Below are 15,799 nucleotides of genomic sequence, written 5' to 3' on the forward strand. Positions count from 1 at the left end.
GATGACTTCTGTCATATTTTCATGGCAATTCCTTTTCCCAGATTGTTATCTTTGATAACTCCCAACAAAAGACAAAAATTTTCCCACTCTCTTGAACTAAGAGCACTCTCCCTCCTAAACATGGCATGCACACATATTTGCAACATCAATTCATTCACAAGCTTAGATAAAAAACAACAGTTTGTTCAAGAAAACACAACATTTAATAGGCTCCTTAAGGAAAACAAGATTGATGTACAAGTCATCACAAGGAACAGGAACACCAGGATGCTCTCCAGAAGGTGCCCCACTTGAGCTACTCGCCAACATTTGGAATCTTGATGGCACAGTGAAATTCTCTGTCACCCTAGCTTGGAATTCGTCAACATTTTCATGGGAATGAGGATCTTTATCTAAGAACGGGAGGGACCTGTCACCATTATTTCAGATATTGAGCAAAAAATTCAGGACTTCCAATGCACTGGTTTCTCTGTGGGCTCTGGGGCCCCAGAGGAACTGATAGCGGGCTGGATAACTTCCAGGCTCCCTCTGGTAAGCTATGTAATGCTCCTTCACCCACACATTGGTGAGGAGCTCCCTGGGCTCCCCATAAATGAAGTGCTTCCTCCCAGGATGAACTCCCATCAAACCTAATTGTTTCCACATAGCCTGCTCAGAGGCACAATCATCCTCCAGAAGGATGATCCCCAGGACTATCACCAGCAGGCCCGTGGTGGGCATGGTATGCTGAGGGCTCACCATCCCATCATAAGTGAGGCCCAAGGTGGTGAACAAAGCATAGATGTGGGATTTGGGGTATATTTCCTTCACATCAATGCCAAAGAGCACCCGCATGCACTGAGACACCTGGCTTAGAATGTAAGAGAAGTTCTCCTCATCATTGTTGAGGATGGTGTTCAACATCACTTCCTTTGAGGTCAACGGCATAGTGCGGTACGTGAGGAGCAAGAACTCCACCAGACCGGACATCTTGCCATACAATGCCTCCTGGAGGCTGGCCCCAGCTTGTGCTGGCTCCTCCCTATCTTTTAGGCCTTTCTCTTTTGGGCTGCAGGAACTGCCAATTTTGGGATGGCTGTCTAGCTTTTCAGCCATGGCCACCATGAAGTGCTGGGCCTTGGCAGGACTACACTGAGGACCTTTTACATCACTGGATACTCCAGCAGCTGCTACCTCCCCAGGGATTTCTTCAAAGGGGAAAGAGGCAGTGGTGGAGGAGGGCAATTCAGCCATCCCCATCTCAGCACTGCACAGCCGACCACTCTCCAGGCGCTGGCCTTCTTGTGCATCCTCATTTTTTTCTTCAACCTTGAAGGCCGAAAACTCATCAGAGTGAGACATAATGATACGTGTCACACAGACAGCAGATGTGTACACAGGTGCTGGTCGATGGAATGCAGACCTGGGGGTAAAAGAGGGTATAAGAAACCAAATTAAACATACTCCATTTAACTAAGGTAGAAAATAATATTCAATGACCAAACTCATATGTGCATCAGAGAGGAGAAAAAACATCAACAGAAAAACACAATGAAAACAAGCTGGGTAGGAATCGGTCAGGATGGGAGATGTGTGCAGAAAGTAGATAAAGGACCCAACATGATAACCTCTCAGGGTCTGTATTGAAAACCATAATGCCCAAAAGTAGAGAGAGATTATGGGGAGGGTGGGTGGGAAAGGGGGGGTTATATCGGGGATATTGGTGGTGGGGAATGTGCACTGGTGGAGGGATGGGTGTTTGATCATTGTGTAATTATAACCCAAACATGAAAGCTTATAATTATCTCATGGTGATTCAATAAAATTAATTTTAAAAATGGGTAAGGGCATCAGGTATTGTATTTGAGGGGAATGAGAAAGATTATGGCGAGGTCTTCGGTGCACAGCTGTCCAAGGCTGAAATGATGGGAATGGCGAGGTCTTCACACTGCAGTGCTGCTTTCAATCAGTTACATATGCATTTCAGGGCATGTATTGAAGCTTAAAGACACATACTCCTGGAATATAATGGTCCTCAATAAGAAAGTTCTGCATATTGAACATAAGGGGACTTACCTAGCTCAAATGATGAGGTGCAATCAGTCCCACAGGCTCTTTTCTTCTGGACAAATTCTACAAAAGACTGGAAAGAAAGGGAAAAGTATCACCAGAAAGCACATATGACTAAGCATTCAATTCTTTATGACACTGAGGTGAGTGTATGATAGGGTAACTGTCAAATTATCCTATATTATTTGTGGGGAGCTATTTTTTCCTACTAGTTATGCCCAGGGTCCCCTAGAATCCTGAATAGAGAGATAATTGGGCCTGCACCCTCTGGGATACCCTTCAGCTGACCTATGACAAGACCCTTAGATCAAGTCCATCCTATCCCATTTTTATACTAAGAATGCACAGATTCATTTTCTATGTGAACTTTTCTAACTTTACCATAGAACTGGTCAAGTTAGTAGAATCAGATGACTTTTTCGACTCATATATCCTCCTAAACTTGAATGAGGACACAAAAGAAAATCCATGCAGAAAATCATAATTAAGGAAATTAAAACTGCAATTTTTCATCTCTACAGCACAAAAATCCTGTTCTACATGTGCTCCTTTGTGAGTTTTACCCTAGAATACAGAGAAGTCTCAGTATCTATAGTGCTCAGTTCTTTCAAATGTCAGACAACCGTGAATTGTGCCGAACAAATTCTACAAATCCCATGACGTCCGAATGCCCGAGGCAGACAGAGATGTTCGTCTCAAAGAAAGTACAAGAGGCAAGGACGTAGCCCCGAGAATACGGCTCCCTCCTTACACGCGGCGGGAAAGTTTCGAGTCGGCTCACCCCGTAGCCCCGGAACCTAGCGGGCTTCGCCGTCGCTCAGAGTCACCAGTAACCCCGAAACTACGTAGCTCTGAGAAACCCCTACCCTGCGCACGGAAAAGGAGAACTATAGGCTGATCTCCTCCACGAATGTCACTTAAGACACTTTGAAAACTTAAGAAACCCTGTCTTACTGAACTGAACTCTATCCTTACTGTGGGCCCCGGGGCCCCATCAGGATCCCTCAGGAGCGTCTGCTCTGATTCTGAGAAGAAAGATAGCACCGGGCCCGCACCCCTCACACCTCAGTGGATTCCCTGAATCCAGAGAATGGGGGAAGGGAACATGTGCCCCACAACACGCCTGGACACCCTTGGAGGTGATGGTGGGTTCCCAATGTCCACCCCCGGGGTCCGCACCTAGCCGAACTGGGTCCTCCTGCCGCACTCCTGAAGCGGAGCTCCTCACTGAGCTTCTGGTTTCCACAGGCCGCCCTCTCCAGCCGGAAGTGAGGTGAGGTCATATCCGGTTGGCACCTTTCGGGACCCCAGAGGTTCCTGGGAAACAGGAAGATGTCAAGGGGCCTCACTGTACTATCTCGCTCTCACCGTACCATCACGCCCTAACCTTGACTCAGGGAGGCTGTTTTCTGCCCACTACCAACTCACTGCTTCCTGCAAACCCACTGCATTACTTTCACTGCATTTATTTCAGTATGTTAGATGGAATCAAATGTTTCTTTTATTTGAGTTTTTAATTAAAAGGATACTCTTCTCTCTTTGATTATTTTCAGTGCTGCCTGGACTCACAGACATATAGCAGGGCTTCGAGGGTTCAAATAGCATAAGTCAGCATCATATTGAGGGCATATGGCATATCAGGGATTTAAACTCATGACCATATGCCTGCTGGATGACAGCAGGCTTTCTAAAAAGCTGGTCTTTTTTTTCCTGGGTGTTCAGTGTGTTGTTAATGAAAAGATTTTCAATGGACTTAATGCTAAATTGTATTTTCACTTGATAACCACAGTATGCTTGTTCATTTTATTCATTATTTTCTTTAATATTGGAAAGGTTAACATGTGAGAATTTTTCAGAGAATGAAAATGAGGTTATTTTGGACAAAGAAATTAGACTTGTCTCATAATCTGCTCAAACACAGCAACGGATTTAGCTGGTAAATTTGAATCATTGATATTAAGGCAGTAATTCACAAACCCATTTATTTATTTATTTGTATTGAATCACCGTGAGCTACAGTTAGAAAACTTTCATGTTTGTGTTTCAGTCATACAATGATCAAACACCCGTCCCTCCACCAGTGTACATTTTCCACCTCTAATGTCCCCAGAATACCTCCCCCCACCCCGTCCAATCCCTCCCCATGCCTCTAAGGCAGACAATTTCCCTTTTACTCACAAACCCATTTAATTTGTTTTTATTACTGTGATTAAAGTACTGGTAATAAGATTTCAAGCATTCAAGGTTCTAATACTGTATCTGCAACCCAAACATCCTTTTCCCTCCACCAAGGTCTCATTGTTCTCTTCTCTACCATCTCAAACATCTTGCTCTTGGTCGATTCCATTCTGGAAGCTGACCCTCAGGGTTTGACTCCCTTGACCCTGCGGTATTTATTCCCTAAAGATGGTTCTTTATATTCCATATGAAAGCATCTTCTCATTCATTTTCCTTCAGAAGAGAAGCAAAAATAATGCAATATCAGTTTTTGTTGTATGGTACAATCCTAGCTCTCTGGTCTCAGGAAAATTCTTGGTGTCAGAGTCAACGGTTCTCTGTCTATAGCACGGTTTTGTTGATTGTGGGACTGCAAATGCTGTATCTGCTCGTTTTCTGGTAATTACTGCTCTTTCTGCTTGGTTTTGAAGTTCACACATGCCTATACAAATCAGGTAATCCCACACTCTGTGCTCACAGGATGTTCTCAGTGTCCATCATGCACTGGGGAACAAATCTGGCCTCCTCTATGCAAGACTTTGATCATCCTATGATCTAATTCCCTAAGCCTTCATAGTATATTTTATTACTGGTGGATACTTGAAATTAGTTAGGCACCCAACACTATCATTCTTTTTGGTTACATGTCTTTCCATGGTATTGAGCGTGTTTTGCACATATATGGACAACTGATGGGAAACCAAATCAAAAGGATACTTAGTGTCCTCTACTAGCCCATCAGCTCTCCTTTCCCTTGTTCTTTGGGTTTTAGGGAACCTCAAATCATATTCCTTAAATGAACCAGGAGCTACACTTTTATTAGGATCATTCAGTGTTGAGTACATCCTGCTTATCTCATACCCCATTCCTAACACAGGGCCCCCAATATCAGATGTTAAGTGAAAATCTGAACAAGAGCCTACTGAACCCAACTATGTGTTTCATGAATTCTGCAACCGTGTCATAATTTGTACATACAGGATTTATACATGGGTATGGACAAAAATGACAAAAATGCCAACAATCAGACCCATTTTACTTTTGTCTTTTTTTATATTGCTGACAAATTCATTGACATTTCCAAAGAAATTCTCATCTCATTGCCTCGTTCCATGTCACAACTTACATACCCTTTTCACTATGGAAATAAAAGACAATTCTTGATTTTGCTTTAAATATGTGCTTAGACATATGTGACCAGTGTTATTTACAAATCAGAAACTGGACCTGGGAAAATATTCTTCTCAAATTTCTACGAAATTGAATTCCCTTGAACCATGTGTAAAGGAAGCAAAGATCCAATTTCCTTTCATCATAGAGCATGGGAACCTTCAAATGCTCTCCTCTGGGGTCCTAACTAACTGTGGACTCCATCACATCAAGTCCAAAGTGTTCTCTGTGACTTCCTGCAGCCCTGACTCAGGCTCTCTCGTCTCCATTTCTTTTAGTGCCATTAGTGGGTGAGAAAAAGTACTGGGTTGCTGCTGTTCATCTTAATCCAGAGGTCTGCACTTTTACCTGAGTAGTTTCATCATGGGCCAAACATTTTCCAAGATAGACCACATGCTGTGCCACAAAACATACCTCAATATATTCAGGAAGATAGAAATTGTATTAAATATCTAAAGGGTGTTGGGATGATCCTCCCAGGATGGTAGAAGCATGCTGAAAGTAGACTATAGACCAAATATGATTGCCACTCAATGCCTCTTTTGCAAACCACAACACCCAAAAGGAGAGAGAGAACAAAAGGGAATGCCCTCCCACAGAGGCAGGGAGGGAGGGATGGGGGGGTGGGAGGGATACTGGGATCCGTAGTGGTGGAAAATGGGCACTGGTAGAGGAGTGGGTACTTAATCATTGTATAATTGAAACCCAAGCACAAAATTTGTAAGTCTACAACTGTACCTCATGGTATTTCACTAATAAAAATTTTTTAAAAAGAATTTCCCAGAGTTGAAGATATAGGCACTCCAAGTGGTCCAAAGAGTCAGAGCAAACGTAGACTCAACCAGAAAAACACTAAGGCATGTTGTACTCAAAATAACAAAATTCAAATATAGAGACAAAATGGTAAAAGCAACAATATCACAAAAGGAAGTTACATATAAAGTAGATCCCATAAAATTACAGCAGATCTATCAAGAGCCAGAAAACTATGCATGAACATAGTACAAACACTCGATGAAATGAACTCTTTACCAGGAATACTTTATTCAGCTAGACAATCAGTTATGAAGGAATGGAACAGAAGTTCATAGATAGGCAACAGCTTAGGAAATTCATAGCCTTGAAGTAATTTTGCAATCAGCATTGAAAGAACTTCTCTACGGGTCAGAGTACTGCAGGTAGGGCATTTGTCTTACACATGACCTACCTGGATTCTATTCCTAGCACTGTATATGGTCCCCCAAGCTCCAAATGGGGCATCTCCTGAGCACAGAGCTAGGAGTAAGCCCTGAGCCCTACCACGTGTGTCCCAAAACCAAAACTCAAAGACAAACAAAAAGAAGAGCTTCTGAAGAAGGACTGAAAAAACTTCCCAATATATGACATTGAGTATGGGACTCACTAATGGTGTATATGTTTGCCCTCAACTAGATTAATAAAGTTATGTTTCCTGCTAACTTGCTAAGGGATTTTATATATTTTCAATAAAAATTAATAAAAAAGAAATTGTATTAACTATCTTTTCAGACCACGATGCACTGAAGATAGAAGTTAATCACATAAAGATGCAGAGAATCAAATAAAACACCTGGAAATTAAACAACTCAATGTTGATCTTTTTTGTTGTTGTTGTTGAATAACGAGTGGGTCAGGGAGGGAATCAAGGAAGAAATCAAAAGATACCTGGAAACAAATGAGACTGAAGACACGAGTTACCAGAACTTGTGGGACACAGTTACAGCAGTCTTAAGGGGCGCGGGGGGGGGGGGATTTATAGTTCTACAAGCATTTCTCAGGAAGGAAGATAGGGCCCACATAAATAACTTGACTTCACAGCTCAAGATCTTATAAAAGGACCAACAATAGGAGCCAAAGGGAGCCAAGAGGAAAGAAATAATAAGATAATAAAATTTAAAGTAGAAATTCATGACATGGGAAACCCAAAAAAAGAATCGAAAAGATCAATGAAACCAAGAGCTGATTCTCTGAGAAAATAAACCACTAGCAAGACTCACAAAGAAAGAGAGAGAACCTTAATAAACCAAATCAGAAATGAAAAGGAGGACATCGCAACAGAAACCAAAGAAATTCAAAAGATCATCAGAGATTACTTTGAAAGTCTGTATGCCACGAAACAAGAGAACCTAGAAGAAAGGGATAAACTGGATTCCTATAACCGCCAAAAGCTGAACCAAGAAGATTTAGAATACCTGAATAGACACATTACCATCAAGAAAATTGAAACAGTAATCAAAAGTTTTTCCCCAAAACAAACGTCCAGATCCAGATGTACTAGCAGATTCTTCCAAACATTTAAAGAGGATCTATTACCAGTTCTTTTCAAGCTTTTTCAAGAAACTGAAGAAAGAGAAATATTCCCAGTTTCTATGAGGCACAGATCACCCTAATATCAAAAGTAAACAGAGACACCACAAAAAAGAAAACTACAGGCCAATATCCCTGATGAACTCGTATGCAAAGATCCTCAACAAAATATTAGCAAATAGAATCCAACAATTCATCAAAAAGTTCATAAACTACAACCAAGTGGGATTCATTCCAGAGATGCAAGAATAGCTTACATTCGCAAGTCAGTCAACATAATCCATAATATCAATAAAAGAAAAGATAAAAACCATATAATCACATCAAAAGATGCTGAGAAAGAATTTGACAAGATACAGCACCGGTTTATAATGAAAACTATCAGCAAGATGGGAATTGAAGGAACTTTCCTCAATACAGTCAAAGCCATCTACCACAAGCCTACGGCAAGCATTATCCTCACAGGTACAGTCACAGTCCTCCCATTGTTCATCGATTTGCTCGAGCTGGCCCAGTAACGTCTCCATCGTGAGACTTGTTGTTACTGTGTTTGGCATATCAAATACATCACGGGTAGCTTGCCAGGTTCTGCCATGCGGGCAAGATACTCTCGGTAGCTTGCGGGGCTCTCCGAGAGGGGCAGAGGAATCAAACTTGGGTCGGCCACGTTGGCTGCATACAAGGCAAATGCCCTCCCGCTGTGCTATCGCTATCCTCAATGGGGAAAACTAATAGCCTTTCCTCTAAGATCAGGGACAAGAAAAGTATATCCACTCTCACCACTTCTATTCAATATAGTACTGGAAGTACTTGCCATAGCAGTTAGGCAAGGAAAATATATTAAGGGCTTCCAGAAAGGAAAGGAAGAAATCAAGATCTCACTATTTGTAGATGACATGATACTATAGAGAACTTTAAAGCCTCTACCAAGAAGCTCCTAGAAACAGGTCTGCAGGTCATAAGGAGTGTGAGTGACCTCAACGAAGACAGAACCCTTGGTGACTTTGACCATGAGATATTCGAGCTTCTCTAATTGGGTACTCCCAGCTCCACAGGCTCTATCCCCCTGGGAAAATATCTCTTAGAACCTGAAATGGAAGTGGCGGGAACAGTAGTCTCTGCCTGGGGTTCTGATCTGACAAGGGTGCAGGATGGGATGGGATGAACATGTTCCCCCCTCCCATTCCTGCGCAGATGGTCTCCTCTCTCTGTTTTTTTTTTTTTTGCTTTTTTTTTGAGGGGGTCACACATGGTAATGCACAGGGGTTACTCCTGGCTCTGCACTTAAGAGTTACTCCTGGCAGTGCTCAGGGGACCATATGGGATGCTGGGAATCGAACCCGAGTCAGTAGCATGCAAGGCAAACTCCCTACCCGCTGTGCTATCTCTCCAGCCCCTATCCTCTCTCTTTCATAAGGGCAATTACCTGTCTGCTATAGAGCTCATGCTGGCTGAGGTAAAATTCTCAGAATAAGACCATACTCCCCACACTACACAGAATGAAGTCAGAAAACAAGTATTTCCTTACCAGCTCTAGCCCTCCAGGGACTAGGAGATGGTGATGGGTGAATTGTCCCCTGAGATTAACTAGCCCCTGGGGTCCCCTAAAATTGATTTGCTCCAACCACTTAAACCAAGACCGCTCCATTCAACAAGTACCATCTGGAAGCGAGGTAGTACCAGGCCTGTGGTCTGCATATGGTTTTCTGGCTGACAATAGGATCAGGCCAGATTTAGGTGGGCTCTTTCCTTGCTATGGTGTGTAAACACACAAAAAATAAAAAGGCCGGCGGTCAGGCCGTTTCCCCACTCCACGGAGGTCGATGGCAATGGTCGGGCGAAGGAAGGAAACGAGGGCCAGGCTGATTGGTCTTAGCAGCAGTTTATTACATGGAAGAGATGTATGTCATGGAGGCCCCAGGATCTCTCAAGCACGTGCACCTTTGTTCTCTCAGCTTCTGTCCTCAGCCCCATCTTCCCAGGTTCTCTGATGCACATGTCCCCCAAGAGCCCTGAAATCTCCCTTATATAGATCATGGTACCTCTAAAGGGCACAATATAGTGATGTCATCAAAAGGAGTTACAGAAAGAACATGGAGGCGGCAAACCATACATTGTTTCTTTACATCCACATTGTTTCTTTACATCTGCAGGCCAGGAATCCTGGCCTCACCTTTTATAAGCTACAAGCACTTGGATTTGCATCCCAAAGACCAGCCTGGCCAGAGCTGGGAATCTACATCCCAAAGATCAGGCCTGGCTAGCACCTGAGATCTGCGCAGCTAGGTTTCTGTGAGAAAAGGGAAACTGCCTCAATATACTGAAATCATTTACTGAAGGCAGTTTGAAGGGGAGAAAGTTCAGTCTCATCCAAGCTAGTCAGGATGCACAGGAAAACTGCTTCTAGGACAGATCAACCCACCCCAGAATAGATTTCCCTGGATGTGTTTCTCCTCTCCTTGTCCGATCAACATATAAGCATACATAATATAAATCATTTTGTATGGACACAGTAAGAAATACTTTGAGCTTATAGAATTGCTCTCCTAGGGTCATCTCGATCTCAGACTGCAGTGCTCAGACCAGATATCTTTCCTATTCCTAGCAGCAGGATCCTAGTCTCGTCGTTACTTTTGGATCATGACAGCATTTGCCTATGATCAAACTCTTAACCTATAGTTAAGAATCGTGGCACCTTGGCCTGGCCCATCGCGATGCCAGGGTAGCACATAACTTACCGGCTTGCCCTGGTTCCATCCAGTCCCACGTCGGGCCCCTGCCCTTGAGGTGCTAGGAAGTGAGGGCAACTGAGGCTTAAGTTGAGAAGGTAGATGCCCAGGAGTGAATAATATTCAAGGCCAATCAATTCCTAAGTTACAAAGCACATTAATTAATTGTCTTCCTGTATCTATACAAAAGGACATTGCGTTAAAGTACACTGCTCAAAAGACATAAGAGAGGAGAAAGGCAATATTAACTTACAATACAGCTTCAGTGTCTAAGAAGGATGAGACCTTACAAATTGGTTGGGGAAGAGAGCATAGAAGTGGTTACAGACAGACAAAGTAATGGGAGTGACTCGGGAGCACTGTGATGGGTGCAACCCTATAAACCTAAGCTCCTTGTACTCCAACACTATGGGTTTTGGAGTACACTCTCCCCTCACTTAGTTGCTTACCTACAGTCCTGTCAGGAACTAAAACAGAGAAGGTGAATCTACCTTGATGTCTGATGTCATCTCAGAAGCAGGAGCTCCTCTTTCTGAGACCATGTGAGTCTCATGAGAAGGGTCCACACAGTCTGGCTCTCTTATAATCAGAAAAGTCAGGAGGGACACGGGTTCCCTCCTGCTGGTTATTTATCTCCTGCCAGGTCTGCCCTTGCTCTGCCAACACAACATTAGCTGCACTTGCCAGATCTCCTCACTGAGCCTCCTAGCTTTCCATCCTGGGTAGGTGTGAGTGTAACACTGGGGATCTGGAGGCTTGGATTTTGTTAGGGACATGTACAATGACAGCTGGATTTTGTATCCCAATCCTCTGAGATTTGAGTGAAGGGGTTAATTCCTAGGAAGGGCCTCACCTGGTACCCTGGAATCTCCTTTATTTCATATGCTCTCAAATATGACTCCAGCAAAGTGGCTTCCCCTCCCAGGCACCCATCCTACAGTAAGGTTGCACTCCCTTGTGGAGACCCCTTCCTGAAGGGCGCTCCTTTCTGGAGACCAAATTACTCTTATTGTCTTTTTAATACATGCTCTGTTGCATAAATATTAACTTAAATGAATGGAGACCTAAAGAAATAGTTCTTTTATTTGTATTGGTTTTCCATTTTACTCATATTTTATCCCATTCCCAAGGAAATTCCAATTCTAATGTTATATCTACTTCTAGGTGACAAGCTATTATGAATATTTTCCATGTGTTTATAAAAACATCAAAACTCTTCTTAAAAATTGGGTAAAGGTAAGTACATTTGCTATCAATGTCATACACAGACTTCAACTGGACCAGAGGATTAGTACAGCGGGTAGTTTCTATGCCTTCCTTGCAGCCACCTGGGTTAGATGAGCCATTCCATATGGTACTCTGAGCATTACTTGGATTAATTCCTAAGGGCAGAAAATGAGTAACCCCTAAGCACATCATCAAGTATGACCCAAAAAGCTCCCACCCAAAAAAGATGAATTTAATTTGTCACATAAAGAGACTGTAGCACTGTAGCACTATCATCCCATTGTTCATCGATTTTCTCGACCAGGCACCAGTAACGTCTCCATTGTGAGACTTGTTACTGTTTTTGGCATATCAATACGCCATGGGGAACTTGCCAGGCTCTATCATGTGAGCGGGGTACTTTCGGCAGCTTGCCGGGCTATCCAAGAGGGGCAGAAGAATTGAACCCAAGTCGGCCGCGTGCAAGGTGAAAGCCCTACCTACTACTGTGCTAAAAACTTGTACTGTGGGAAGCTGGGCCTTTAACTAACCAAGGGTCTATGTGCCTGTGCTATGTATGGTTATCTTGACCTACGTGACCCGCTGCAGGCAAAGCCTGTGCTATGTATGGTTATCTTGAGAAAACATCTGTCATGGCTGTCTGTAAAAACAAGAAGTAACTGACAGTGATTAACCTGGTATGTAAAATGTATAAATTTTTTTAAACCATATATTGACATGACCCTTTGTGTAACTACCTCATGCCTGGTATGTGAAACGTATAGACTTTGTAACTTTCCTAACCATATATGGACTTGACTAATAGGTATACATACCCTGATTGCCCCCAATAAAGGTCTGTCCCTTTTTTTCTCTGGTTCTAAACTGCACTCTGTTTCCTGTGTCTTGTGTTCATTTGGTTGGTCCCTCCTTGCACCTACGAACCCTAGGGCCACCTCCGCGGGCCAGAGGATTGGTCTGGCAGGGCCCCCCGCACTGTACAGGAAACCAAAATCAATTTATCAATCCCCACAGAGAATGAGAACATAATATGCTTTCTTTTGTGTATGCAGCTCACCCAAGTCTCCACCAATAAGAACCTTGCCTGCTCTCTGCAGCTCCTGAAATCCTGGCTAGGTTGTCTCCTCATGCATTTCTCACAGATCAAGAAAGCATTGGGGATCCATGCGAGTGACTTTGACCCAAGTCTCCAAGGTTTTAATCTTGCTGGTTTCAGCATGGGCCCTGGGGTCCGACAGAAATACATAGTAGGCAGGGTTGCTGCTGGGCACCTGTTGCTGCCGGGCACTCATGTATTGCTCCTGCGCCCACACATCGGTGAGGAGATCCCTAGGCTCCCCTTAGATATTGTGCTCCCTCTCTGGTTCGTGAATTATAAGATCAGAGGCCAGCAGACTGGGATTTTTGTGTTATCCTACTCCTTTGCCCATGAATCTTATCAACTTGTTGAGTGTAATTAGATAAAATCAAATGGACCAGCCCTATCTTTACTGGATAGATCGCAGCATCCTACACTTGTCACCTGCGCAAATTCAGGGCCCACCTGTAACTTCTTCCTGACCTAGTGCTTCCTGCTCCGACATCCTAGTTGAAACTTGTTTTTAGCTGACATCACTGGGCCTAGTTGAACTGGGCTGGATTCCTATTCTATGAAATAATTTCAAAGTATTACCCATTTATGCGTTCACATTAGTTGTTTTATTTCAGGAAGAACTCTTGGATACGTATTTGATATTTCAGGGTCTGGGGCCAATCCTGGTATTGCTCAGTGGATACACCTAGCTCTGACCTCAGGAGTAATCTATATAGGAAAAAATTGGGGGGACTGTATACAGTTCATAGAATCAATGCAAGGTTGAACACATGCAAGTTTCTCATCCACTGTACTCATTTTACAGTGAAAAGGAACTGGTTAGATTGAATGTAGTAATAGAGGAGGGAGGGAGGGAGAGAGGAAGGATCAAAGGAAGAATGAGGGGGGAGTTTGAAAGTAAAAAAGAAAATGAGGGAGTGAAAGGAAGTCACAAAGAAGAAAGGAAGGAGACGGAGGGCAGGAGAAAGGAAATGAGGAAGAAAGAACAAAGGAAAAAGGGACAAAGGTGGAAAGGAATAAAACAGAATTATGAAAGAAGCCAATGACGCCCAATTATCACTGAGCCTGGGAGACAAAAGTACTGTACTTTTCACAGACTTTTGCACTATGTACTATGCCCAGATATATCAAAATGGGACATTCAAATGTAGATACGAAGCAGTCTTTCACACAGAGCATAAATCTCACTGTGACTTCTAGAGTTCGGGAAGTGGAGCCTAGGGTCATATTCAAAGTGGCAGGCAATACTTAACATTCTTCTGAACACAGGTGCTGCCTTTTCAGTTTTACTTAATAATTGGGGACATTGGTAAATAAGTATACTTGGTTTTACAGGGAACTCAATCTCCCAAGTTAACTGATTATTGGGGTAGAACACATTTACCAGAGCTACAGACTCTGTGGAAGGGCCCATTTCCGGTCCTCCTCTCTATTCCCACAGTAATCAAGGCTTCTGGAATTTTGAAATGAATCACTCATTCACTCTACTGTGAAGAGGTGGATAAATCTTTCATACTGGAAAGCCAGGACTTAGAGAAATCTCCACTGATAGAGGTAGAAAAACTCACATTTCAGGTTAGAGCTATGGTACAGTTATAGGGCAATTGCCTTGCATTCCGGTGACCCAACTTTTATACTTGGAATCCCATATGGTTCCCGGACCTCACCAGGAGTGAGGACAGAGCTGAAGTAATCCTGAACATTGTTGGGTGTGCCCCCAAAACAAAACACAAAAACAAAAACAATTCAGATCACTCTAATTCAAACACTGACCAGGAGGACAAAAAATAGTCTCACTTCATCTGGAAGACCTAAAATGCCCTTTCCAAAGCTCTGGTTACATAAGGAAACATAAGAGCACCTTCCCATTTGTAAGTTACTCTTACATCACCACTGTCATCTACTTACACTTGCATATGTAAGACTCCTTCTTGGTAGGAACAGTTTCATCATATTTGTGCCATTTTATTCTTGTAAGGGAAATACCCAGCTGCAGCCCAGGGTTTACGCCTGGATCTGTGCTCAGAGATCACTCCTGGTAGTACTTGAGGGACTACTTTCAGTTCCATGCATCTATGGCAGGACAGCCAAATGCAAGGAGAGTAGCGGACGTGATGTGATATCTCTCTGGCCCCCTCTATTGCTGTTCTGAAGTTAACTTTCCAGCAAGGTACAAAATTAAAAATCCATTGTTTAACTATATGAATAAAATGAATTAGAAGATAGAGTTTATCTACATGGAAAGTATCATGCTAAGTGAAATGAATCAGAAAGGGAGGGACAGACACAGAAAGATTGCATTCATCTGGGGAATACAAAGTAACAAAATGGGAGACTAACACCCAAGAATAAAGGTAAAGGCCCTCCCGTTGATCGTCGATTTGCTCGAGCGGGCCCAGTAACGTCTCCATTGGAGACTTTGTTGTTACTGTGTCTGGCATATCGAATACTCTCGGTAGCTTGCCGGGCTCTCCGAGAGGGGCGGAGGAATCGAACTCGGGTCGGCCATGTTGGCCGCGTGTAAGGCGAACGCCCTACCCGCTGAGATAAGTACCAGGAGGCTCACTCCATGACTTGCAGGCCAGCCACACATTCTGGGGATGAAGGCAGCTCAGATAGCGAGGGGAGCAATAAGTAAAGGGTGTTGGGAGGATCCTCCAAGGATGAGAGATGCATGCTGAAAGTAGACTATAGACTGAACATGATTGCCACTCAATGTTTCTTTTGCAAACCACAGCACCCAAAAGGAGAGAGAGAACAAAAGGGAATGCCCTGCCACAGGGGTGCGGTGGGATGGGGGGTGGGGGTGGGAGGGATGCTGGGAGCATTGCAGGTGAGGAATGGGAACTGGTGGAGGGATGGGTACTCAATCATTGTATAACTGAAACCCAAGCACAAAAATTTGTAAGTCTACAACTGTACCTCATGGTGTTTCACTAATAAAAATTTTAAAAAAAGAAGATAGAGTTTATTTAACTTATCCCAATCA

The 15,799-nt window shown here is 43.3% G+C and overlaps 1 protein-coding gene across 1 annotated transcript; it reads right to left on the reverse strand.

Moving 5' to 3' along the window:
- Positions 1 to 423: 423 nt before the first annotated feature.
- Positions 424 to 1,341, reverse strand: LOC130038376 (melanoma-associated antigen 9-like). Its single transcript, XM_056130257.1, has one exon. It carries the CDS (start codon positions 1,339 to 1,341, stop codon positions 424 to 426), a length of 918 nt encoding a protein of 305 aa, XP_055986232.1.
- Positions 1,342 to 15,799: the final 14,458 nt, after the last annotated feature.

The sequence above is a fragment of the Sorex fumeus genome, unplaced genomic scaffold, assembly GCF_029834395.1.
Source record: "Sorex fumeus unplaced genomic scaffold, SorFum_2.1 ptg000075l, whole genome shotgun sequence".
NCBI classification, from domain to species: Eukaryota; Metazoa; Chordata; class Mammalia; order Eulipotyphla; family Soricidae; genus Sorex; species Sorex fumeus.